The sequence below is a fragment of the Emys orbicularis genome, chromosome 11 (genome assembly GCF_028017835.1).
Source record: "Emys orbicularis isolate rEmyOrb1 chromosome 11, rEmyOrb1.hap1, whole genome shotgun sequence".
In the NCBI taxonomy this organism is placed as follows: Eukaryota; Metazoa; Chordata; order Testudines; family Emydidae; genus Emys; species Emys orbicularis.
This window is the reverse complement of record NC_088693.1, coordinates 6,422,831-6,448,678: the sequence shown is the minus strand read 5'-3', so window position 1 is coordinate 6,448,678 and position 25,848 is coordinate 6,422,831. Positions and strand designations below refer to the sequence as shown.

General features: G+C 44.9%; 1 protein-coding gene across 1 annotated transcript in view; it reads left to right on the top strand.

Annotated features, from left to right (window-relative positions):
* CNTNAP5 (contactin associated protein family member 5) overlaps nucleotides 1-25,848 on the top strand; it is a 433,878-nt gene that overhangs the window by 359,293 nt on the left and 48,737 nt on the right. Inside the window, exons 15-18 of the mRNA XM_065413114.1 lie at nucleotides 6,660-6,787; nucleotides 6,944-7,114; nucleotides 10,130-10,348; nucleotides 25,497-25,736. Of these exons, the coding sequence (XP_065269186.1) occupies nucleotides 6,660-6,787; nucleotides 6,944-7,114; nucleotides 10,130-10,348; nucleotides 25,497-25,736 (758 nt within the window). The remainder of the gene's footprint in view (nucleotides 1-6,659; nucleotides 6,788-6,943; nucleotides 7,115-10,129; nucleotides 10,349-25,496; nucleotides 25,737-25,848) is intronic.

Sequence of the window (25,848 nt, the reverse complement as noted above, 5' to 3'; positions counted from 1 at the left end):
ACAGTGTGGTAATTAATCACTGGAACAATTTACCAAGGGGCGTGGTGGATACTCCATCACTGACAATTTTTAAATCAAGATGTGTTTTCTAATAGATCAGCTCTGAGAATTATTTTGTGGAAGTTCTGAGGTCTGTGTGCTACACAGGAGGTCAAATTAGATGATCACAGTGGTCCTTTCTGGCCTTGGAATCTATGAATATTTCACACAACCATAATCCACACAACTATAATACATTGAGAAGATTCCCACAGGAAACTCTAGAAAAGATATGCAAGGAGGAAAGGAAGTTTATGAAGTATTGGGAAGTATTGAGTGGAATAAGCTTCTTCTGTGTTCCTTTCCCCTATTTCTTAATTCTCAGGAACGGAGAAAAATATTGTCCATTCATAACTAGGTGAAAGATAGTGCAGAATAAAAATACTAGATTACATCAAGATGGGGAGGGGGTGAATGAAAATTTAGGGAGAAATTTCCAAGTTTGACAAGCCAAAAATCTAGATCTGTTTATTCTGAAACATGAGTGTCTGAAGATTGGTGAGAACTCAGTCTTTCCCAGTCAAATTGACCGAGAGTATCATGGCTCAGCAGGGAATTCCCATGTTTACAATCTGTCTGTCAAAGCTGTTCTTGGGATCAATATATGTTAGGGACATTTTGAAAGCTGTAGCTTTACATTTTAGCTATCATATTTTCCAAGAAGGACCAAAGAGTTTCATGGGGAAATGAGGCGCTCCCCTTCTCTATCCAGGCTACTTTCTAATGGTCTCACAGTTATTTGCCTTGGTATTTAATTCTGCCTTGCTCAGTGTTGGTAGGAATTGAAACAAAAACTGTGGGCTTGATTGTGATCTCATATCCGTTTTTCACCCCTGCAACCTGATTGGCTTCACGGCGTTATTCCTGATTTACAGTGGGGAAAATGCTATTGAATCAAGTCTGACATGAAATAATGAAATAGACATTATGTTTTGTGGGACAGCTGGTACCATCTGTCCTATTAGTCGCGCAATGTGCTCTAAAAGCCAGTCATGCCTTTAACCCTTTCAGGCATTTCAGAGACATTTTTGTCTGTATAAATGTTGATTTATATGTGTGTCTGGAATAAGTTACATGCTCATTGTGACCTCCTTACCATGTCCCATAATGAAAGAACTGCCTGATTCATTTTTTTTTCTTTTCATAATTTTTATTTTCTGAGGAGAAAAATAATGTATGTAGATTTAGTGCTTGTGATTGCCACCCTTATCAAGGGTGTGACAATTATCAAGCTGTGTGATAACAAGAACACTTTGGTAAACTATACTGAGGGGAATAAAAAGAGTCCTCTTCCCTGAGGAGCCTGTCCCTTAAATCCCCCAAGCAATGCTTAGGTCGGCCATCCATTACTCTGATTGTGAGCAGCAGGTGTTTCATCAAAAAGCCGTTTTGGTGAAGTTTTGAGACTGCACACTATGTAGGATTTCCCGTGCCAACATGCTATCAGGTCATGCCAGCGCACAGTGAGAAAACAATGTGAATTTAGAATCTATTTGCATCACGTTACATAGACTGGGGGTTTCTTCTCCTAGTTTCTTTGCTGCAAACAGGGTAAATTTAGAGGTTTATTCAGTTAAACTGTGTTTTGCCCACTAGAAAATTGGAACACAGCTCCTATTTTGTACAATTCTAAATTGCACATTGCCTGCTTACGGGCTAACAGGGGACTCAAGGCCCCTGAACTTTGCAAAGAGTTTCAAAACAGGAAATTTCATGCTTATTGAAGATTGCCTTTGCAGTTCTCTGCTAGAAAACTAACCCCCTGGTACATAATGAGCATTTGAATCTGAAATCTGCTGGGATCTGAACTGTGAAGCTAGCCTGCTGTACATTATGCTGGAAGGGGAAGACAGTGCTAGATGTATTTAATTTGCCTTAGCATGAAATAAAATGGGTGCTGAAGAAAGGAAAAATCAGACAACCGTTCTTGTTCCTTTTAGTTAAATCAAACTCCTTACCGCAGCTCAAGAGCAGAGACCAGTCAGTGCTACTGTTGTTTCCTTTTGGGAAGCAGGCAGAATTTTTTTTCCCTCCTAACCTCTGGTCTTCACTGCAGATTAAAGTAATGGTTCGTCAGAGCAGACAGAAAGAAACAGAATGTGAGAGAAAAGTCATAAAGGGAGGAGTGAACCTAGTGATTGGTAGAAAAAGAATATGCACTTGCAGGCATGTTGATTTTAAGTACTATCCAACCAGACATCTAAGCCAACTGCTAATTCTGGTCTTATTAGGCCATGTCTACACTACACAGTTAAGTCAACTTAATTTATGTTGGCGTATAGCCTCTGCAGTAATTACATCGTTTGTGCACGTCTACGCTTTGCTTGTGTTGGTAGTGCGTGTCCTCACCAGGAATGCTTTTATTGATTGTACTATCAGTGTGTGGCACTGTGGGATGGCTCCTGAAAGCCAGTAATAGTCAACATAAGCAACACAGTATCCACACTGACACTGTGTTGATGTGACTATATTGACCTTGACTCCATGCCACTCGTGGAGGTTCAGTTATTAAGTTGGCGTAGCCGGGCAGTTACATTGGCAGGAGCAAAATTTAAGTGTAGATGCTTCCATAGTTAGGTCGATGTAAGCTGCTTTGCATCAACCTAACTCTGTAGTGTAGACAAGACCTTACTTGACGAATGATATGCAGTCCCTTCTATAGTAGCCAGGTCGGCTGGAGTATAGTTTTGAGTTTGCCTTATCAGAAGGACTCTAGTATTTTAACTTCAGCAAGTCACTCTATAGAGACCCCCTCACTCTCCAGACTTACCAACCCTACCCCGTGGAACCTGTACCATGATAACAGGAGTCAGAGAGCTAACTTGGCAACACATTTACTGAATACAGAACTAACTCCATGATACTAGTGGAAGAATAGGAGAAGCGGATCTCAGAGGACGTGGCTGATGCATAAGCCAGTTTGATCCATTGATACTGTTCTAACCATGTCCCCAGCGAGTCACCTCCGACAGAGAGAATGCATCTGTAAAAAAAAATGCTTAAAAAAAAAAAAGACTTGACCTCAGTGTACTGGTATCTCCATGGGAGACAGATTCTTGGTAGTCAGTGACTTTTCAATCTAGGAGAAAAAATTATAAGGCAATTCAATAGTTGGAAGTGGAAGTTAGACAAATTCAGGCTAGAAAGGAACAATTTTTTTATCAGGGAGGGTAATTAACCACTGGAACTATTTACCTAAAGGTGTGGTGGATTCTCCATCACTTGAAATCTTTAAATCAAGGCTAGATCTCTTTCTACAAGGTATGTGCTAGATGAAACGGACGTTAGGGGCTTGATACAGGAATTACTGGTGAAGTTCTGTGGCCTGTGAAGTAGGTCAGACTAGAGGATCACAATGGTCCCTTTTAGCCTTAAAATATGTGATCTATGAAAAAGCCAAATGAACAATGGGAAAGGAAATGATAATATAAACCTGGAAATGTACGAGGTAACATAGCTAACATCCGCTGCTTATTGCCTGAGAAGGTTTGGTTGTTAAAATCTGTAAGTTGATGCAAAAAGGGAGAGCATTTTTGAGGCGCAGGGTTGTGTAAAATGCAAGGCCATTTCTTTGCTCTCTATGGATACAATTTATTGATGTTTGTAAATCCTGTTATGTTTGTAGATCCTTGTAGATCTCCAGTGGTTCCCCTTTCGCTTCAGGACCCAGTCAAATATCACCTGCCATGCTTTTAGGATCCTTCCTGGACGTTTACACTGTTCCTTACGCACCTTAGGGACAGTTCTTCCATCTGCCTCAGTGGCAAGGGAATTCTGACCTCTCGTCTCACCTTTCTCCCCGTTCACTCCTCCTTCCACTCAAAAACCCCTGGGCTCTGCATATGACTGAAAGATTTTTCCACAGGATCACCATAGCACCTGTCACCTTGCACCTGTCAACTTCTTGGGGGTCACCAGGTTGTTGTATTGCAGATGCTCTTGCTAGTTCTGGTTATTGGAACATATTCTAGTTAGCCCTTCAGAGACATGCTTATTGCAGCTCTCATGGGAAGCTCTGCATATCGCTACTCATGACCATTTACTTCCTTAGTCTTTGTCTCTGACTAAGATCCATTCTTAAGATGTAGCTGTAGCCTCCAGGTTATAGCCACTCATGTAAGCAAAACATTAGAGCATATATTACTGAATTTATCCTCTCAATAGCCCTGTGTGTTAGAGAAGAATTATTGCCTGCATTTGACAGAGGGAGGAACTGATCCAACGATACACAGGAAGTCTGTAGTGGTGCTGGTAACAGAACCCTGTTCTCCTGTGTCTTTGGCCAGTGTCTTAATTATACAGCTACCCTTGCTAGCTTGCTTGCTTTGCTTTGCTTTCCATGGTCTTGTCACTGTAGCTGTAAGACCCTTCTCCTCTTTAGCTCCTGCCATCCTGAACAGCCTTTCTTGGAGACTGTGAGCACTTTCAATTCCCATTGACAATGACGGGACCTTGAGGGTGTCCAGAATGCCATACCTCACAGATTCTGGCCCTGTCTGTTTTCTTGCAGCTGCGAATACGTCTCTTCTACTTTATTTTCTCCTGTTAACTCTCTCCCCCTCTGCTGTTTATTATTTACTGTAACTCACTATTATTGAACTCAGTAAATCATTTTTGCATGCAGTTGGCAAGATATATGCTAATTAAATTGTATTCCGTTGGATTATTAATGATCTGCCCTGCACACGGACTCAAAATTTTCTCTAATGGAAACCTATTATACTGGTCTGTTTCCCATGCTGTTCATTGACATCTGCTGATGGCAGTATTTTCTCCAACTGTACTGTATTTATGAAAAATTGCACTGAGTATCCGAGCTACTCAGACCCCACCAGAGTTTTTATTAATATACAAGTAGAAAACATTGCAGTAGGGGGACCATATGAGAAGAAATTATATTTAATGACACCACTGCTCCACCATCTGTCAGAACAAAATGTGAATACTGCTACCTAGAGATTGCCAGTTTATGATGGTTCCGGCTATTGGGATGCCAGAGAGTGAGATTTCTGTGAGTATCCTTTTATTAGTACACAGAAAGATGAAAAATGGTCCCATAATGTTCTCATCAAGCTAGTTATTTGTCATTTACAGGTAAGGCTACCTGTGCTCCATTTTAAACAGCCCAACTGCTACATTATCCCTCAAACACTGTTACTCCAGCAATTGTCCAAAGAACTAAATTTTCATAATGAGGTATGGAAGAGCATTTGTTTTCAATTACTAAAGATAAATTTGGAGCATAACGTACTCTCTATTGTGTTAATGGAGTCGCATGGTGAGATACACAGTGTACTGGGATCATACATGCATGCTGAGATGACATAAAAATCTGTTTAATAATGCAATTGTACGTTCTGTGCTGATAGCACTTTTCATGCAAGGAGCTCAAAGTGCTTTACGGGCATTAAGCTCCATGAGGTATGATGAATTAATCTTCGAATTGATGTGTGGCACCCATCAGCAGCACTACCCATCTGGGCAGTGCACACTGGGCCCTGCACCTCCTCATGGGCCCCTCCCAGGGCTGTGTAAGAAAAGTGCCACCCTGTTCCCCCACCCCCAGTTCCTTTGTAGCGCTCACGGACAGCTTCGGAACTGCTCGTGTGGTTCTGCTCACATTTTTTTCCTGACATATTTAGCTCTTAGTTTCATTCATCCTGTAAATAGTTAGCAGTTTGTGTACCCTTTACTTAAGTTTTCTTTACTGTTTTCAGTTTTTATTTCTAGTTTACTAGTTACTTGCAGTGCTGAGCCACCAAGGTCATGTAGCACTTTCTGGTCTTCAAGCAGTGCCCTTTGTGGGAGGCATTGCTGTCTAATAGTGACTCCCCACACACGTTGTTTGCTGTGTCTCAGTAAAGGACACATCCAGGAGAGGTGTAGCATCTGCCGCTCCTGTAAGAAATGCACTCAGATTTCCAGGGATCTGCGCCTGAAGCAGCATATCCTGGAACAAGCCATGAGACCTACCTCAGTACAAGCACCGGTGCCAGATCACTCTGTCTGCATGCAGTCAATCGCTACTTTGGCAGAGACTTAAGACAGGCCCTTGGACCCCTCTCCAAGAAGAAGGAGAGTCACTCTTCCTCTCCGGCAGTTCCTTGCAAAAAGACACACAAGACTGTTAGGAGCCACTTTAGCTCTAAGAGAAGCTTGTCTTCCATTTCAAAGAGAGGCCTGGTGCAATGCCAAGATTCACCAGGTGCTCAGGCCTTATCATTTACGAATCTATGAATAAAGCAGCCTTGAGGCTGCTCTAAGGTATTCTGGGGGCCATTCATATACACCTCTACCCCGATAGAACGCTGTCCTCAGGAGCCAAAAAGTCTTACCGCCTTATAGGTGAAACCGCGTTATATCGTACTTGCTTTGATCCGCCGGAGTGCGCAGCCCCGCCCCGAGCACTGCTTTACCGCGTTATATTCAAATTCGTGTTATATCGGGTTGCATTATATCAGGGTAGAGGTGTATATATAAAAGGAAAGCTTTTTAGGTAACTTTACAGAAACAATTGTGCTTTAATCAAAAATTGTCAACACGTATCAAATATTCTTTCGCATAAGGAATGGAAAGGATATGTCCTCGATTCATTTGCCTTTTCTCTTTGCTATAACCAGGACACATGATACTGGCCTTCTTTCCTTCAAAGACCATTTGCCTGTAACTCAACTCGTGATCACTGACACAAACAGGTCAAACTCGGAGGCTGCTTGGAGAATCGGCCCCTTGCGTTGCCATGGAGACAGTGAGTACCAGCTCTTCTCAATCTCCAGATGTACAGAATGTCCCATCCCATTTTTTTTTTTTTTTAAATATTTGATAAAAAGCCATCTTTACGTGTGTGGCTTTCTCTCACGACCCTGTGCCAGTTAACTATAGAGAAGGGTATTGTCTTTTGCAGGACAGTTCTGGAACGCAGCTTCCTTCAACACAGAGGCCTCCTATCTTCACTTCCCCACCTTCCATGCAGAGTTCAGCGCAGACATTTCCTTTTTCTTCAAAACCACGGCTGTGTCTGGGGTCTTCCTGGAAAACCTTGGGATTAAGGACTTCATCCGCATCGAAATAAGCTGTAAGCGTCAATGCTGGGAATTCGCCATATTCATTCCTTACAGCCAGTTTGGTGGGGAGGTGGGAAGCAAGCGCTTCATGATGTCTTTACAATGCCCAGCATGACTGTAGATAGGAAAAAATGATCTCTGGAGAGTAAGGATTCCCTTGTTGCTAAGGCACTGGGCTGGGACTCAGCAGATCTGGGTTCAATTCCCTGCACTGATACACACACCCAGTGAACCTTGGTCAACGTTCTTGAACTCTATGTCCTCCAGTTTGCCATGTTCAAAATGGAGATAATACTTATTTTTTAAACCCTTTGTCTATTTAGACTGCAAGCTCTTTGGAGCAGGGATTATCTCTTACTACGTGACTGTGCAGCACCGAGAAGGATGCCCTGTCTCATTTGAAGCCTATTCATGTTACTGGAACGCTAATACTAAACCATTATAATAATTCCTATTATTATTATTATTATTGTTACATTTCAAACATGAGGATGCCATTTTACTGTTTCTGTTTAACTCAGGCCTCGTCTACACTGGGGGGAGGGGGTCGATCTAAGTAACGCAACTTCAGCTACGTGAATAACGTAGCTGAAGTCGACGTACTTAGATCTACTCACCGCGGTGTCTTCTCTGTGGTAAGTCGACTGCTGACGCTCCCCCGTCTACTCCGCCTGCGCCTCTCGCTCCAGTGGAGTGCCGGAGTCGACGGCAAGCGCTCGGCAGTCGATTTATCACGTCTTCGCTAGACGCGATAAATCAACCCCTGCTGGATCAATCACGCCGGAGGTAAGTGTAGACATGCCCTCAGTGCCAGTAACACAACTCATTCTCAAGTGCCGTGGTCATAATTTTAACCCCTTCTTGGGTGGGGACTAATTAGATGAGTTTAAATGTTTGTCCCTGTCAAGAAATTGACCGTATGAGATCCGTTGTCTAGTCATTCTCTACCCCAGCATAAAACACTTTTGGACAAGGGCAAATAGTGTTAAAGCAATGATGTCTTGAAAGTTGAGGGCCCACAAAGAGTATGGTGAGGGCTCTAACCCATGCTGAGAGCCATTAATGGTCCTGTTAGGCCCTGTTAACACCACAAAGCCCACTTAGTTGTTGAATAGTAATTACAGCTCAACTTATACACGGGGAAAAAATAGCGACAGCTAATTGGTAGGTTTAATCTCTCTCTCTTATTCTACTGATTTAGAATATTAACAGGGGGGAAACTGTTGTGGCTTTGAAATGAAATAAGACCCCTCTGTTCCCAATTCTGTCAGGATGAGAAAATGCAGAATTGAGTGCCATCCATTTTATAATATGGTTATAATAACCTCAACATAAAATTTAATAAAATAAGGCCCCAAGGCCCTTTGATTCATTAAACCAGTGGTAAATGTCATGGTGCATTATCACAAGGTAATGAGGTATGATTTAGTGTTAATTGCACATCAAAGTCCAATTTGGTTATAGTTCAGTGTACTGTATATCATTCTCGGGGATGTGGAAAAAAATGACAGTTTGACACTAACTGTGACAAACTACTACAAACCACTTAGATGCTTGTTTAGCAAATTCCTTCATCAGTGAATGCCAAAACATATGCTCACAAAGTAACTAGTTATTGAAAAGTTGGGAAACTTGGAGTTGTTCTCTCTTTTTTAACCTGGACTCCTCGTTAGCAGGATCTTGTTGTGTATCTCGCAGCCAGATGGAATTTTCAGCCTAGAGGGCTTGTATGGAGAAACCTCCAAAGACCAGCTACTTGGAAAGAAATTGGCCTTTTAGCAGATGCAGAGGCTCAGAATAGATCTTTACCTATCCCCATGGAACGTTTTCTAACTCAAGTACCTGAGCAACAGCTTCCAAAACCAGATCTATCCAATTTCTTGGGCTTGAAACAACAGGTTTCCGTGAATTTTCAATCCGCTACCTTCTGTTTAGCATGCAGTTCACAAAGCTGGTCCTTTCAGTCTCTGGTGTATGCAGTAGTTTAAGGAGAGGAATAAATTCAGTAACAATAATAGCAAAGACTTCTGGTTGAAGCCTGCTCCTGTTAAAGTCGTTGGAATCATTCGATTGACTTCCATCAGAGCAACTTGAACTGCTTTGTGACACTCTGTCTTCCTGATTACGCTTCTGTCCCTTGTGGGGGAATGTACACTACAAAACACAACCAACCAAACAAAACCCCACCCACAGCAGCAAGTTTCAGAGCTCAGGTCAACTTATCCCGGCTTGCAGGGCTTTCACTCCAGGGCTGGACATAGCAGTGTAGATGTTCTTGCTCAAGCAAGGTTTTAGAGCCCAGCTCCAGCCCAAGCAGGAACGTCTATCCTGCTGTTTTTAGCCTTGTAGTGTGAGCCCAGTGACCCCAAGTCAGTTGACCTGGGCTCTGAGACTCACGGTCGGTCGTTTTTTGGGTTTTTTTTGGCAATGTAGATGCACACTAGGATCCCTTCATATCTCAGCATGTGCAACATATGCCCCTCTATTCTGAGACTGTCACTTAACTCTGTCTCTCATGATGTTTACCCTGCTACCAGCGTCAGAGCTACCCATGTGACCAAAGGCTTTGAGCGGACACCTCCCATCATACACTTAAAACCTAGCTTCCTGCTGTGGTCTTTTATTAAACATACATGGTTAGAAAGGCTACATTGGGAGGGGCAGGTTGGCCCTTTTCCAGCTGTTGGCATCACTCACGCAGTGTGGAAGCTTTATCTGCCAGCATCAATTTTTTGTGCAATGCTTTGCATCTAAGTGGTTAATTTTCCCAGGGGGGAATGAACTAATTTTCCTTGGACACCATCACTGACATAGCAATAAAGTCAGGTATAGTGAATGAGTCTTTAGCCCTTTGTAATCACAAGGGAAACCAAACAGAGAGCTGCAGGATGAGATTTACATCTAGGCTGCCATGTTATTTGCTAGTTTAATAGTTAATGGTGCCTTCATTTATAGACGATTCTTTGATGTCAAAACCAGATATTTAACTCCATCCTTCATCTCTTCCTCACTCTTGTCCATTCCAGCCCCTAAGGAGATCACCTTCTCCATAGATGTTGGAAACGGGCCTATGGAAGCTACGGTGCAGTCTCCCACGTCTCTGAATGACAACCAATGGCACTTCGTCCGAGCCGAGAGGAACCTCAAGCAAACATCTCTTCAAGTGGATAACCTTCCTAAAAAGATTCTGGAGGCACCTGCCGAGGGGCATTTTCGTATGCAGCTTAACAGTCAATTCTTTGTAGGTAGGGACCATTTAAGGCAATTTTTAGTTGTTTGCAACGTTTGTCTGTAGTAAACCAGTAACACAACTTTTCTAGCCACTGAGGTTGGGCATCTTTGGGCTAGATAGTGCCCTGCTTTTTTACAGCCATGCAGTTAGGAGAAAAGAATAAGGATTGCCACCTCTTTTACCCACCTGCATGGACCATGTCAAAACCTCCAGAATCATAGCCTCTGCGCTTGAGGGACTGCTTAGACAAAGATTTCCTCAAGTGTATGTGCTGTTGAAATGATCTGCTGAACAATATCTGAATATTTCCAGTTCTGTAGCTTTTTGCAACCAGCTCATTGTGAGGATTAGCTGTTGAGTGCTTTAGATTGGAGACACAGGTCACGTAGCATATTTCTGTACCCTAACAGGAGGGGCATAGTTCGTGAATGCAGGTTTCTGGCATAGTTGCAGATAATCTGCAATATTTCCTTAAAATCTGTTCATTGTGGTAAACATTACTGCTGGTAAACTCATTTGTGAGAATAGCCATGTAAAGCAAGCATAAAAGAGCTATGAACACAGACAAAGTAAATACAGACAAAGAGGCAAGCAGACATTTTATTTGCAGATTATTTTTTACTTTATTTGCCCAACTCTCATGCAACCAAACGCCAATTTGGGGCTCAGTTGCTCCTGCCTTTTTTGGTCACTGAAGCAGAGAGGACAAGGAGCCTTTCCCCTTTGCATCCCTTATACAATAGCCAGACTCTAGCCATCACAGAACTCCCCTTTGAGATGGGCTGAATGGCTGCATACTCCTCTGTACTCAGGGCTGTGTATAAGTGATGCATTCTGGCCCTTTAAGAAATTCTGTTTAACTGAAATGCCTTTGCCCACCTCAGCCTGGCAGTGGGATATTCTATGTTCCCCCAAATATACAAACCCTACATTTTATGAAGGTTTTCAGTTTTCCGTGAAATGCTTATAAAATTGGGGTCCGGTGGGGCTGGGATCCTTCTGGATGGGAAGACATTATATAAAAAAGATACATCACTAAACCAGCTATCCTTGTTTCAGTGGTATTTTGCCATTCTAAGTGCTAAGACATATTGAAGTCAAGCTCTAGTAGCTTTCAACATGGAGGACATTTACTGAAGATCAGAGGGCCCATGTAGGACTGTCATAGTGTAGGACAGATCTATAAGGAAGTTGGGCTTAGCCCCCACCTGTGACTGGTTAGCTGTCTCCCAGCTGCTGAGATAAAAGATCAACAAGAAGCTGTGTTGAAGTGGAAACAACACAGTTAATGTGTGATTCACAAGCCCATGGCCTGGGGAGTATAGCCCTGTAGGGAGTAGATATGCTTCTGCAGAAGACTCTGGGACTTAACCGTGAAGAAAAGGGACTTAAAAGCTGATGCCATTGGCAGTGATTTTTGGCTGGCTTTAGAAAGACCCTCTCAACAGACCATTTCAGCCCACCTTATGGACCTAAGCAGTGCCGATTGCTTGGAGTTTTCTACATAGGAACATAAGGTGTACGAGACTGGATCAGACCTGTGATCCATCTAGTCCAGTATCCTGTCTCCAACAATGGCCAGCTCCAAATGCCTTAAAAGAAACCCTGCAATAGGCAAATGTGAGATAATCTGCTTCCCATGAAGGACTCACGCTAACTCCTGGTAGTTAGAGGCTGCTAGAAGACCTGAATCATGTGGAGTAAATTTCATCCCATTTGAAAAGAAATAAAAATAAACCAAATTAATTGTAAAAGGAAAGAAGTAGCCAAACATAATGTTCTCTTATAAGATATGTTCCCCATGTAACTTACAACATATTTGTATAGAGAAGCAAGGTAATATCTGTTATTGGACCCTCATCTGTGGTGAGAGAGACAAGCTTTCAAACTCCAATAAAGGATATTACCACACCCACCTTCTCTCTAATATGCTGGGACCGACATGGGCTACAACAACACTGAATACAATATATTTGTTTCTACATCTGCAATGCTATGCATACCAGTTAAGATTAAGGGGTTGCCACAGTCGGTATGCACATGCTTAATTAATAATCCATATAGCTGACATGATTTGCTGTTTAAAAAATGTTCCAAATATTTTTTTAAATTAATCTTCCTATTTTATTTCATTTAAACACAGCATTTCATTTCCATGAAGGAGATGGCTAGTCATCAAGATTTAATATCTTTTATTTTTATCCTCCCTTCTGAATCAATTCAAGTATTTTGCAATTCTCATAAACAAGACTCTGTCAAAGTTTAATTTAGTTTATTTATCTTCTGGAAGTATTTATGGATCCTTCTGGATGGAAGGTGTATATTAATATAAGATACTACTATTATGACGAACAAATGTGGATCCAGTGTAGCTTTCCAAGTATAATTTCTTCTGTACCTGCGGAGATGTTAATAAAGACAGAAGAGAAGTGACAAAGTCTTTCATCTCTACAGGTTGAAGTTTAAATATGGCCTTGATCATACAAGTAGAATGAATTCTGGAGTCTAAGATTAGTTTCTAGTGGCCTTGAGAAATTGCACTGGCAAAATTTTGGACTTGGGGAGATGTTTGCACAGACCATGCTTGACTTCAATGGAGCTATGTCAGTTTACACCAGCTAAGCTAATAATGTCTACCCTACATTATTCGATTATTTACCATATGTAACTTTAGGAACAGATCCTGCCCTCATACGCCATGAAAGCCCATGGTTTTAGGATTGTAAGCAATGGCATGATTTTCTCCTTAGGTCTTTGGCTTAAAATCAAATTGTAAGATAGCTATTACCTAGTGACATTTACAGAATTGTCTCTATGTGGGAATGTTGAACCAAAGCCTTTTTCAGAAATGTTAATAGAGCTATTAGTGGTATTTAGCCAGGATTTGGCAGTGTGCCCTATGTATCACTGCTCTGGCGGTGCCATTCTCTTCTGCAGAAATTAAGTGTCTGCTATGCAGAGAACCCTCACACAATGACCCATTCTCAGGATGTCTTTCAGAGACTGAGGTGTGCACTTCCTCTGTTTGTCACAGTGGACTGTTAACTCTGGAGTCTAATGACAACAGTTGAAGTGTCAATATTGTTAACATGTTTCACTGCTGATCATTTCAGGAGAAAAATCCGGCCACTCTGAGATCATGAGTGGAGTTTAAGGATGGTCCCACCATTATATTTTTTTTCCACTCTAACCCCTGTGCGTTGCATGTTCTTGAGCTTCAGCTCATTCATAAGATTTTAGAGTAGAGTTCAGTTCTCAGTTTGCTCTTTTTATCTGGCTATTGCAGCTGTTATGGTTCCCTATCCAGAAACATGGTACAATGTACATGGTACGGCCCTGAATCTCAGTCATGCCATTCCTGGACTTAGGGAAACAGGCTAAGGTGGCGTTAAGCTACCTTTGTGGTCCTTGTGTTCTGAGTCCATGCAACTGCCCGCCCAACCCCTGGTTTAAACCTTAAGGCTGCTTTGCCTGGTTGTCTATTGGATGTACTCGGGGGGCAATTTCTGGCCACTTTAAGGCCCCCTTTATGCTATCAGAGCATTGTAAAGGTCAATTGGCGTATGTAAGAATCAGCCCCTGTATGTGTATGCTCATATCAGCTATAGTAGAGCACAGTGAAAGTAGGCTCAATGTGGCATTTCTTCCTTGCCTCTACATTTTCCACCTGTTGTCAGTTCAACTCAGCGCTACCGTCCTTCATTTGTACTTGAGTCAGAGATAGTGGCTGCTTGTGCAGCCTGCTAGGTTACATCTGCCGTGCATTTCCTGTCCCTAGTGTGGTTTCTTTCCTAAAATGTCCTCAGGTATTGTTTTGGGGAGTGGGAAGGGAGAAATATACAAGCATTTACTTGTGCTTGGAATGCCACTCTGTCACTTAGCTTATGTATGAAATTGTTGTTGAGCTCTGGTGGGCTCCCCAGTCAATCAGTGAATCATGGAGGTTTGATGGGGTGTACTAGGCAGAGGCCCCCTGCTGGAGCCCTCAAGGTCCTACCACACCCCATCCCAGAAAGAAGCAGTAGAGCTAAATCCTTCAACTGGCCTAGAGAGACTGCGCAGGAGGCAGCCAATCAGGGAAAGACTGCAGGGAGCAGCCAATCAGAGGGTTGCAGACCCATGTAACGAGAGCTGCAATTCAAAACAGAGGTAGTTCCTTGCTGGAGCCAGAGGAGTACAAGTGGTGCTCCTGGCTAGCTGAAGAGAGCTGTAGTACCATGGACAACTCAATTGCTGGCAAGGAGCGGGGGGGGGGGGGGGGGGGGCAAGAGAGAGCTCCTGGCTGGCTGCTGGGACTTGTTCATCATATGCCTTGAGGTGAGGGTGGACCATTGGTGAAGGTGCTGAGGCCCATGGTGCTGTAGCAGCATAGCAAAGAGCTAACAGGGAAGCAGTGGCACCTGGCTGCTATCCATAGGGTCCCTGGGCTGGGACCCAGAGACGTGGTCAGGCCCACGTCCCCCATCCTGCTGGTCACAGGGGAGTGGCCTGAGACTCAGAGAGGAGACTGAAGACCACTGAATAGGGCCAGAGATAGTGAACTGTTTGGACTTTATTGGACTTTAACACACCCCTGGAAGGGGGCCTGAAGTACTTGGTGGCCCAGCTGGAGAGCTGGGGTCACAAAGGCCCAGAGACGGTGAAGACGTTGCCTCCGGGGAGGAAACCCTGGGGGTACGGCTCGATTGCTGAGACCGTGTAAAGACTGTTGAACTGTTTACCCTGCAAGGCGTCTGTTTTGCGGGTCTCATTCCACAGAGTGTGACTCGGCCGAAGGGCTGAGTCACCGAAGACCCTCTGCAATTAGAGAGCGTGTGCAGGCAGCCGGGGGCGCTCGCAAGAGGTGAGCACCGCATCCTGGTGACAGGAGGATATTCATGGGTGCTTTTGTGCCTTGGGGTGTTTCCTCCCACGTTTTAAATAATACTAAAGCTACTGCTACCCTGTGTCTTGAGTAAGGAGTGAGCAACACCACTGGATCAGCCGTTTATATTACTGCTTCTTTGTTAAATTCTGTTTTTTAACTCTGCCCCCAGAGCAAAACAAAGTCCTTTTCCACAGAGCCAAAGTGACGGTCATCAGTCATGAGTGCTTAGAAAGTCTTTCAGTATGGTGTGCTCCACAGACAGTGTCTATAGGTGGAGTAAGCACAGAGTTCAGATTCAGAATAATCTTAGGCACAGGCTTAAGTTTTGGGTTGGAAACTGCAGCAGATCTAGAGTTTGGGGTGGACAATGCCAAAACCTCATACCCTCTCTCTCCTCATGAGGTAGTGGATGCAGTCAAAGTGGAAACTGGAAAATAATCCCTTCCAATTGTGCATTCATCCTCGGGGGGGGGGGGGGGGAAACGTAGGGGAGAGGACCAAGAGGGGAGTGTTCAAATCCAAATCCCGCAATTTCTCCGCCCCCCACACACCACAAACAAAAGATGAAGGGATTCAGAGTGAAGTTTCTGCTTTTGTTCCATCCCTCATTATGACAATACCATCTAACAAGACACTAGGGGCCATACTGCACTCAATTACAGTCCCTCCTCATTAGGCCAACGTTCTTATTAATTATGCATAATAGGGGAGGTGCAAAGGTGTTAACCTAATAATAGATTTTGGGTTACATGGTTTATATACTGTATAAGTTACCTAGGTAGTACCAGAAAGATTCTTTTACAACTAAAAGAATGAGGAGTACTTGTGGCACCTTAGAGACTAACACATTTATTTGGGCATAAGCTTTCGTGGGCTAAAACCCACTTCATTGGATGCATGCAGTGGAAAATACAGTAGGAAGATATATATACACAGAGAACATGAAAAATGGGTGTTGCCATACCAACTCTAAGGAGACTAATCAATTAAGGTGGGCTATTATCAGCAGGAGAAAAAAACCACTGTATTTTCCACTCTATGCATCCAATGAAGTGGGTTTTAGCCCACAAAAGCTTATGCCCAAATAAATTTGTTAGTCTCTAAGGTGCCACAAGGACTCCTTGTTCTTTTTGCTGATACAGACTAATACGGCTACCACTCTGAAATCTTTTACCACTGCGATTGCTATAATAATGAAAGGTCGATTGATATATGTCAGTACACACAGAATATGGAGCATGCTACTGATGTGATTTTGTGTGTGTGTGTGTACGCACGCACACATGTAGAGTATGCGTTGCCAGTCAGATGACTCTATGGCCCTCAGTGTTGAATTATTAGCACCTCAGTAAATTCATAATCACAAGGGTTGGGATTTCAAAGGATTCCAAGGAAATAATGTGCCCAGTTCCTATTTAATTTCATACTTGCTGCACCTGTGTATACTCCTCCGATTGATTTTGAGAGTGCAAAGGGCAAACCAGGAACAAGAATGCAGGCCAGGTTGTATAAATTGCGCTAAGCCTAGCACTGAGGGCCGTGCAGGGTCATACCAGCACATTGCATGCTCTGGAGGAGAAGCGGAGATTGTTTCTGCTGATCCACAATCCCACAAAGTCAGGAGGAGTGAAATTGCTACACTATTCGTTTGGATAGTTCAGTCCACCCACTCAGCTGGCTGGGGGCATGAGGGTGTGTCCTTGTCTCCTCCCCTCTTCCCTCTTCGGCCTCAGGGGTGAGTAGAAAGATCAGTCCCCATTTTCCACTCAGAGTAAACATGGCCATAACTAGCACAAAAGAGAGGGAACCTCCCTGCATTCCTGTGCAAGGATAGGGGCATGCTCTAGCTTCATAATGTTCAAGACAGAATACAAAGCCAGAGACGTGACTGTACCATATAAAGCTCTTGTGCTGCTGTCCCAGAGGACAAGCCTGGTTCAGAGCAGCCCAGAACTGGCAGACGGCAGAGGTGACTTAGAGTTCTCTTTGCATTCCTCTCATAATCCTGAGATGCACCATTTGCTCCTCAGCTGCAACCAGGGACTGGAGCCATTATGTTCAAATCAAATCAAATGCAAATGTTATGTTCAAATTCAAATCAAGTGCACAACTACAAATTGGGGAATAGCTGGCTAGGCGGTAGTACTGCTGAAAAGGATCTGGGGGTTACAGTGGATCACAAACTGATTATGAATCAGCAATGTGATGCAGTTGTGAAAAAGGCTTATCCCATTTTGGGTGTATTAACAGGCGTAAGACACGGGAGGTCATTGTCCTACTCTATTCAGCACTGGTGAAGCCTCAGCTGGAGTACTGTGTCCCGTTATGGGTACCACACTTTAGGAAAAATGTGGAGAAATTGGAGAGAGTCCAGAGAAGAGCAACAAAAATGATAAATGGTTTAGAAAACCTGACTTATCGGGAAAAGTTTAAAAGAAAAAAAAAACAAATGGGCATGTTTAGTCTTGAGAAAAGAAGATTGAAGGTGGACCTGATAACAGCCTTGGAAGACGTTAAGGGCTGTTATAAAGAGGACGGGGGTCACTTGTTCTCCATATCCACTGAAGGTAGGTCAAGAAGAAATGGGCTTAATCTGCAGCAAGGTAGATTTAGTTTAGATATTAGGGGGGGGGGGGGGGCAAATCTAGTTCTAAGGGTAGTTAAACTCTGGAATAGGCTTCCATGGGAGATCTCCCTCGCTGGAGGAATCCCTGTCATTTTGGACTAACACTTATCAGGTAGGTGTCCTCCTCAGCTCAGGAGGCCGGACTTAATGACTTCTAAAGGTGCCTTCCAGCCCTACAGTTCTATGGTTCTGTTTGGTTTTACCCCTCCCCCATTATTGGCCATTCCTTAGACTCTGTAGTCAATTTCATAACATTGAGCATTATTGACCATGTTACACAGCACAGCGCTAAGCTCCCGAAGTCCTGTCCCAACATGTACTGTTCCAAAGGAATCTGGAGGATTCTTTCAGGCTTAATTTATGGTGCCTCCAGCCTGCTGCTTTCAGCGTTTTGGCTGGAGGCTACTGAGTAAAACTTGTAGTTCGACTGCATAATGCCACCTGTTTCCCACTGCCTTTTTAGTCCTGCTGCAACAAGATAATGAAAACCACCCTTATCTACACACACACTTTTCTGTGTCTCTATTATAAAAAGAAAGCAGTCCCCCAACAGTCCTTCACTCCACTACATCCTCTCTAACGCCATCTCTTTCCAACAAAAGAAAACATCCTGTGTTTTTTAAACAAAGCCTTGAACAACTAATCCTTGAAGAGTGTTAAGTCATTTAGCCAGTTGTGCCGCTAAGCTACAGTATTGATTTGCACTATGTTTTGCTGCTGAATCATTGACATGAGCTCCCCCCACCCCACCCCCCTCGCAAAGGCTTCTTCCTGGCTGTTCAGAGCTGCTTGGTAAGACCCCAGCTGCATAAACCAGTGGCTGCCAGCAAAAGTTGTTCATTTAACGGTCACGTCCTTAGCAAAGTGTTTCCCCAAGCCCTATTGTTTGCAGGTTTGAACCTCATGCTAATATCCCCGGGTCAGAGAGAAGATTCAGATCATCTGCATAAGGTCAAAAATACCATATAACCCAGGGATGAACACTTTCCACAAAGCGATCACTCATATCTTAGGGTTACCATACGTCCGGATTTTCCCGGACATGTCCGGCTTTTTGGTCCTCAAATCCCCGTCCGGGAGGAAATTCCAAAAAGCCGGACATGTCCGGGAAAATAGGGAGGGCTCGTGGGGCTTGGATCCGGGCTGGAGCCGCTGGGACTGGGGCTGGGGGTGCTCAGCCGGGGCTGGGCCCGAGCCGCTCGGCCGGAGCCGCTGGGACCGGGGCTGGGGGTGCTCGGCCGCCGGCCGGCGCCGCTCGGCTGGGGCCGGTGCCCCGGGGCCCGAGCCGAGCTGGAGTCGCCAGGGCCGGGGCCGGAGCCGCCGGGGCCGGCTGGAGCTGCTCAGCTGGAACCGGGGCCGGCGCCCCAGGGCCCAAGCCGAGCCGGGGCCAGAGCCGTTCGGCCGGGTGGGCCGGACTGGGCTGCGCCTCCTCGCGCCCCACCGCTACCGCCCCTGCCCCGGCCCCAGCCCCAGCTTCAGCTTACCTGCTGCCTGCCTGTTTCAGGCTTCCCGCGAACATTTGATTCGCGGGAAGCAGGGGAGGAGGAGGAGCAGGGGAGCGGAGCGTTCAGGGGAGGGGGCGGAGTTGGGGCGGGGACTTTGGGGAAGGGGCGGAGTTGGGGTTGGGCCGTGGCAGGGAAGGGGTGGAGTTGGGGCGGGCCCAGGGCCCTGTGGAGTGTCCTCTTTTTGTTTTTTTTTAAATATGTGAACCCTATCATATCTGACCCTTCAGTTCTTCATCCTCAAAGGAAACCTACCCAACACCTTCAGAAGATGAACCTGGAAGCTTAAATTCATAACTTTGATAGACAGTAAAATTATGGACTTAATAAAGATACTGGATTTATGGCTTTGTAAGGGGGTGGGCAGGGGCTCCATCATGTCTCTTCCAGACCCTGCTTCCCATCCTTTATAATGTCTTTCTTCCCACCCCACCTTAGTGAACGCCCAAAGGGAGTGTTCTTTGAGTAAACACAAGAAAAAATCCTCTCCCCTCTCCCTTCGTTTATGAAAAAGGAGAATCTGTAGGAAAACAAAGAGAGGCAAGGGTGACCTAGATCTCAGGCAGCCTTCCTGGGTCAGCCCCTTGGGCTTAGTCTAAAATGAACCTCAGTGGTGGTGTGAGAAAAATTCGTTATTCTCCTCTGCGTCAGAGTGAGGGCATGTCCCTTCACATACCCCACCTTTCAAGCTGGAAAAGCTTATCTGGGGCAGTTCGTCTCCATCTCCAATCTCCCATGAAAATAAATCAGCATTAGCATGGACCTTTCCCATCCAGTGTTGTACTCTGAAACTGTAGGGTGGTAGTGAAAGGTTTCATCTCATTGTGCATAGATTTGTGTCTTTCATAGTGTGGATCCAGAATAGGGGAGTGTGATCCGTTAACAGGGAGAAGGGTTGGCCATAAGTCCCACATCCAGGAGAGCTTTTAATACAGCCTTTAAGTGCTATAGGTGGTCTTACCACATAGGTCTATAGAGGATGATGTCTTCTATTTAGGCTGCAGCATATTGCGGTGGGGGGTGACAATCCTATTAATAAGTTTTGGAAAGTCACAGCAACTCCATGGAGGCCAAAAGGCATAGTCTTGAATTGGAAGTGCCCAAAAGGGGTGGAGAAAGCTTTATCTTGCAAGGAAGGGGATAAAGGAATCTGCCAGTACCCTTTTGTTAGGTCGATAGTGCTCAGGTGTTTTGCCGGTCCCACCTGCTCTAGTAACTCGTCTACCCTTGGCATTAGGTCAGCGTTGAATTTTAAGATGGAATTGATCTGTTAAAATCAATGCAGAACTGAACCAAACTCTATGGTTTGGGAACCAGAACTATTGATTCCACAAGTACCCTCATCTTCAGCATTGCTCGCACTTCCTCTCAGGCTGTATCTCACATCTTCCGTGGCAGTGGTCTAGGGCTATCCCTGACCAGCTGGCCTGGGGTAATCTCTAGATGACGTTGGACCAACTGTGTTCTTCCTGGGTGGGTGGAGAATACTGTTGTGAAGTCCTCAATCAATTGAAGGAGCTACTTTCTTTGCCCAGGGAAGAGCCCCTCACCCCAGGACTGTTGTGAGTTCTTGGACACTGGGTACTTGGGAACCTAATTCAGGTTCAGTCAGAAAGGGAGTTATCAGCAAGGCCTCCCACATTTTCCAAGGATTGAGAAGATTCACATGATAGATCTTAGTAAACCAGCCTGACATGCCTGTCACTGTGCCATTAATTTAGACTTGGCTGAGGGTAGTAGCAACAGGACATGGTCGCTTGGGTGGAAAGTCCATAGTTGTGCCCCTCTATTGTAATTTCTTTCCTGGGTGTGTTGGGCCTTTCTCAAATTCTCTCTGCCTGTTGACCCCTATGTTTATGAGTTGGTCCCTTAATTGTAAGACATATTGGAGTGTGTTTAAGTCCCCTACATCTTGTTCCTCCCCACCTTCTCATAGCAAGTCCAAGATTCCTCAAGGTTGATGACCGTAAAGATGCTTGTGGAAACTCCTTTATGGCAAACTGGAATGGTGACAGTAGCTGGTCCCACTGTCTGGGGTTGTCACTGACAAAGCATTTCAACATTCCCTTCAGCATCTTATTAAATCACTCTACTACGCTGTCGGTCTGCAGGTGATACACCAACGTTTTCAGGAATGTGACCTTCAGAAGGGAGCATAATTCACTCATCAGCTGCGAGGTGAAGTTAGTGCCTTGATCTGTTAATATTTCATAGGGAAATCCCACGCATGAGAAGGTTTTCAAGAGTTCTGGAGCGATCACTGTAGCTTTGACAGAGAGCGCAGAGGAACAGCCTCCAGGTACCTGGTTGCATAGTTGACAATCACTAATGTGTACTGATGCCGCAAGGCAGTTTTTTCTAGGGGCCCAATTATGTTCACTCTGATTTTCTCGATGGGTGTTTCAATCAAGGGCAGAGGGACCAAGGGTGCCTTAGGGCTCCTGTTACTGCTGCCCCTTGACATTCTGGGCAGGAGGAACAGTATTCTCTCACCTCACGATGCACCCCCAGACAGTAGAATTGGGCAAATACGCAAGACAATGTCTTCTCTCTCCCCAGGTGTCCAGGGCATGGGATATCATGTGCACGCTGGAACACTGCCCAGTGGTACTTGTGCAGCACCAGCTGCTGGGCCCTCGCCACCCCAGTTTGTTGATCCCTTTCAATTCAATACAAGCGCTCCATGGTTCAGTGTAGGGTTGTTTCTTTGCTGTTGCACAAAATTCCTGCTCTGTAGTAGGGCTTCCAGGCTCTGACTGCTTACCTCTTCTTTCCCTGTGGGTGTCAGAGGCCATGTTGCTCAGGACATTCCTCCTTCAGGATCCTTGGCTCCACCAAGGCTCACCAAGTTCAGGGAACTGGTTTTGCTGATGGGTCCGGATTCTCTCTCACTCTCCAGACTTGTGCATTAAAGACTCCCTAGAAAAAAAAGCCAGCCTTGCCCTATGATTATGAGGTAGGCCACTTTTTTGGCTAGGGGTTATCATTACCACTGAGGTATGGGCTCCCACTGTCAGTGGTAGCCGCTGGCTTGGGTAGGTTTCGACATCACCATGCAGGTAGACTGTATTCTTAGGGGAGTTGTCACCTCCCACCCTGAAGGCCTGAACCACTGTCTGACTGCAACTGGAATCTAAGAGTCCTTGAACCCTCTTCCGTTGGACCATTAACAGTACCAACAACTCAGGGGTGTGTTTGTCTTTTTTCCTGCCCAGGTTTCCCTGCTGTCCAGCCCTGGGCATATTCACATTCCATAAGAGGAACACTCCCTCTTTATGTGTCATGTCTGCCTACAAGAATAGCACGTTAAATGGCTGGTGCTGCTGGCATCTTTCCTAGGTGATGTTGGGCCTGGTCAGTGTAACCATGACAGTGGGACCCTGGTCTGTGAGTCCTGATCCCATTGTTTGAGGTGCCTGGCAGTCCCATGGATGATGATGTATCTGTGCCTGACCACCTTGCCTTGCTGGGACTCATAATTCTTCCACCAAGAGGTGGAAGGATCTTTTCAGGGTCCTTCAGAGAGATTGTTGCTGATTCTGTCTCACCCCGCCCCCCGCAGTGGTCCCCACCCTATGGAGGCCTTGGGTGGTTTCTGCCTCTAGTGATCTTTCAGCTTCTACAAAGTCCTCCATTAGCCATCCCACTTCTGATAATGTCCCCAGGCAGTGCCGTATTACCCACTCCTTGCCTTTCACAGGTAATATCTTTATGAAGTGTTCTGTCTTGATGGCTTTGGTCACTTGGGTCTCTGATCGCTCCTCCAGATGGAGTCACTTCCAATAGTGTTTTCTGTACCCTTGCGCTACTATCCGGGGTCTCGCCCCCTTGGGGTAGTTCTTGGCTCTAAACCATTGACGCTGAGTCTCCTTGGAAATATCCAAGTACTCCAAAATGGCAGACTTTACTTGTTTGTAGTCTTTTGCTCTCTCTAAGTCCCATCAGTTCCCTCAGCAGCTGTTGTTGCTGTGTGGTCTGAACTTGCTGCTGGGTGGCCCACTCCTGCAGCAATTGCTGTTGGAACTGCTCTTGCTGAGCAGGTTGCTGGTGCTGCATCTCGACTAACCACTTATACCACTACGCCGCTTCCATCTTGCACGGAGCAGCTGGGCTCTATCCCCGCTGAGGCTTTTTTTTGAAACCCTTGTATCACGTGTGGTTATGCCCACATTCTCCACCATTTTCAGGGGGCAGGGGCTCCCTCAAGTCCCCTCCAAACCCAACTTCTGGTCCCTTTTAATGTCTTTCTCCCCTGCCGGTGGATGCCCAAGGGGGGGGTCCTTCAAGTAAACAAATCAAAGAAAAGTCCTCTCCCCTCTTCCTTTCCTTAGGAGAGAGGGGAGTTCGTAGCAAAACAAAGAGAGGCAAGGGTAACCTGGATCTCAAAATGTCTTCCTGGGTCAGCCCTTTGGGCTTAGCTTTAGAAATTTGGGTGTGGTTCTCTGGCCAACATATGTACTTGGAGCATAATCCCCAATAAGCAGGTATTTGGGTGTGGCCATTCACTCAGGTCACAGTAAACACAAATGACCAAATTCTTGTCCTTAGATGCATGTCTCTTTAAAATCAGGGGAAAGCCAATGCTTGTACATCGGAAGAGAGAATTTGCTCCAAAGAAGAGTCTGTAAATGTTTGTTCTCTTCAAGAAAATGCCTTTATCATCTGGAGCATAATGAAAGATAAAAAGCACATAAAGTCAATCTGTCTCTTAGGCACAGTCATGCTGTATAGAGCTAAATTATCCCCATCAAGATTCAGAGCCTATGGATTCCTGCTGTTAATATGCAGGAGAGCAAAGCATCAGCCAGTACTATAGGGTGGAGTGATAGGGTTTCTCTGAGATTTCTCCTCCCCCACACCTCTCTCTCTTAATTTGTGGAAGAGCGACGTTAACTGAACAGTATACAGCCAAACACACCCTGATCTCCAAGCAGTCCATCGCAAAAGTGTCTTATGACATATTGTTCTCTGATCATGCTCAGCTGATCATGTGGCATTGGGACCAACATCTACATGGGAGTAAGTTTAGAGAGGTGCTTCTTAGTTCAGAGTTGTGTTGCCAAAAGTCCAAACTTTCACAGCAAGAATAATCAGTCTGAAAAGGATGTTTTGCTCTTGAAACAGAATTGCAGTCGGCAGCCTCAGTGAAGATATGGGAAAGCCGCAGAAGTTTCAGGAGCAAAACACTGGAAACTGTTGAACAGAATAGTAAATGGAGTGGTATTGCTATGAACTATTTTTGCCGTCATTGTTAATTGATATTAATGTCTCAGCCCACTTCTCGGGGAACAGGTGTCCTCATTACAAATATGGGTCCTTGTGGTTAGAAGCAGACTATTAATTTAGACTATAGACTGTAGAGACTAAGCTGCCCTTTCACACCAGAGAGCTTGTTTTCACTAAGATATTTAATCATGTTTAAACTATTTTAACAACCAAGTTAAATGACATGATTCTGAGCACAACTGCCTGGTCACGCACACAAGGTCCAGTCATTTTCAACATCATGGCTGCCAGTTGTGGGGAAACCCTGGCCTGAATAGCATTTACCTAGGACAGGTAAAAGACATGACTTGTTCTTGTCTGTGCTGACAAGTCAGTAGCCTGTCAGTGAACTCCACTGTTGTTAGGATTACAATTACCATCTGTTATGTGTATTACGGTAGCACCTGGAGGAGATAGATGCTGTGCAGATAGGTAACAAAGAAGAAAGTCTGTGCCCCAAGGCACAGTCTAAATGCAGCAAGTGGATAAAACAGGCAAACTGGGTGGGGGGTGGGTTAGGAGGACAAGGTAATATGATGGAGAGCAGTGGAACAGTGGAAGTCACCGTTCAGTATTTCCTCATCCAAGAGGAAAAAAATCAAGTTTAAAGCAGGATGAAATTTCCCAGGAAAGACCAGGTCAGGGAGGGTGCAGCATGAAGGGATGTTTACAAGGAGCAGCAATATTGCCATTTCGTATTGAGTTCTAAACAGAGGACTTCAGTCTCCAGAGATATCAACCTGGCACTGTATTCCCTGAAAACATACTTAACATTTTACTGTAAGATAATTGCTGTGTATTATGACTGTCCTGAGGTGCTTGCATTTCTTTGTAGCTTTGCATTTCTTTGCAGACTTGTCACTGAAAGCAAAAACCCTTATGTTCCTCTCTCTTGTTTCAGGGGGAACGGCTTCCAGACAGAAAGGTTTCCTGGGATGCATCCGCTCTTTACATTTAAATGGGCAGAAACTGGACCTGGAAGAGAGGGCTAAAATGACCCCTGGAGTCAAGCCTGGCTGCCCGGGACACTGTAGCAGTTATGGTAATCTCTGTCACAACGGAGGCAAATGCGTGGAGAAATACAACGGTTATTTCTGTGACTGCACCAGCTCTCCCTACGAAGGGCCCTTCTGCAAGGAAGGTAGGCAGCACAACTGCTCCATGCACTCGCCTCGCAGCTCTTGGCAACCTTTGTCCCCCTAAATTGCAACTACGCCCAGCTCACCAGGGATTCTTCCCTTATCAGTTCCAAC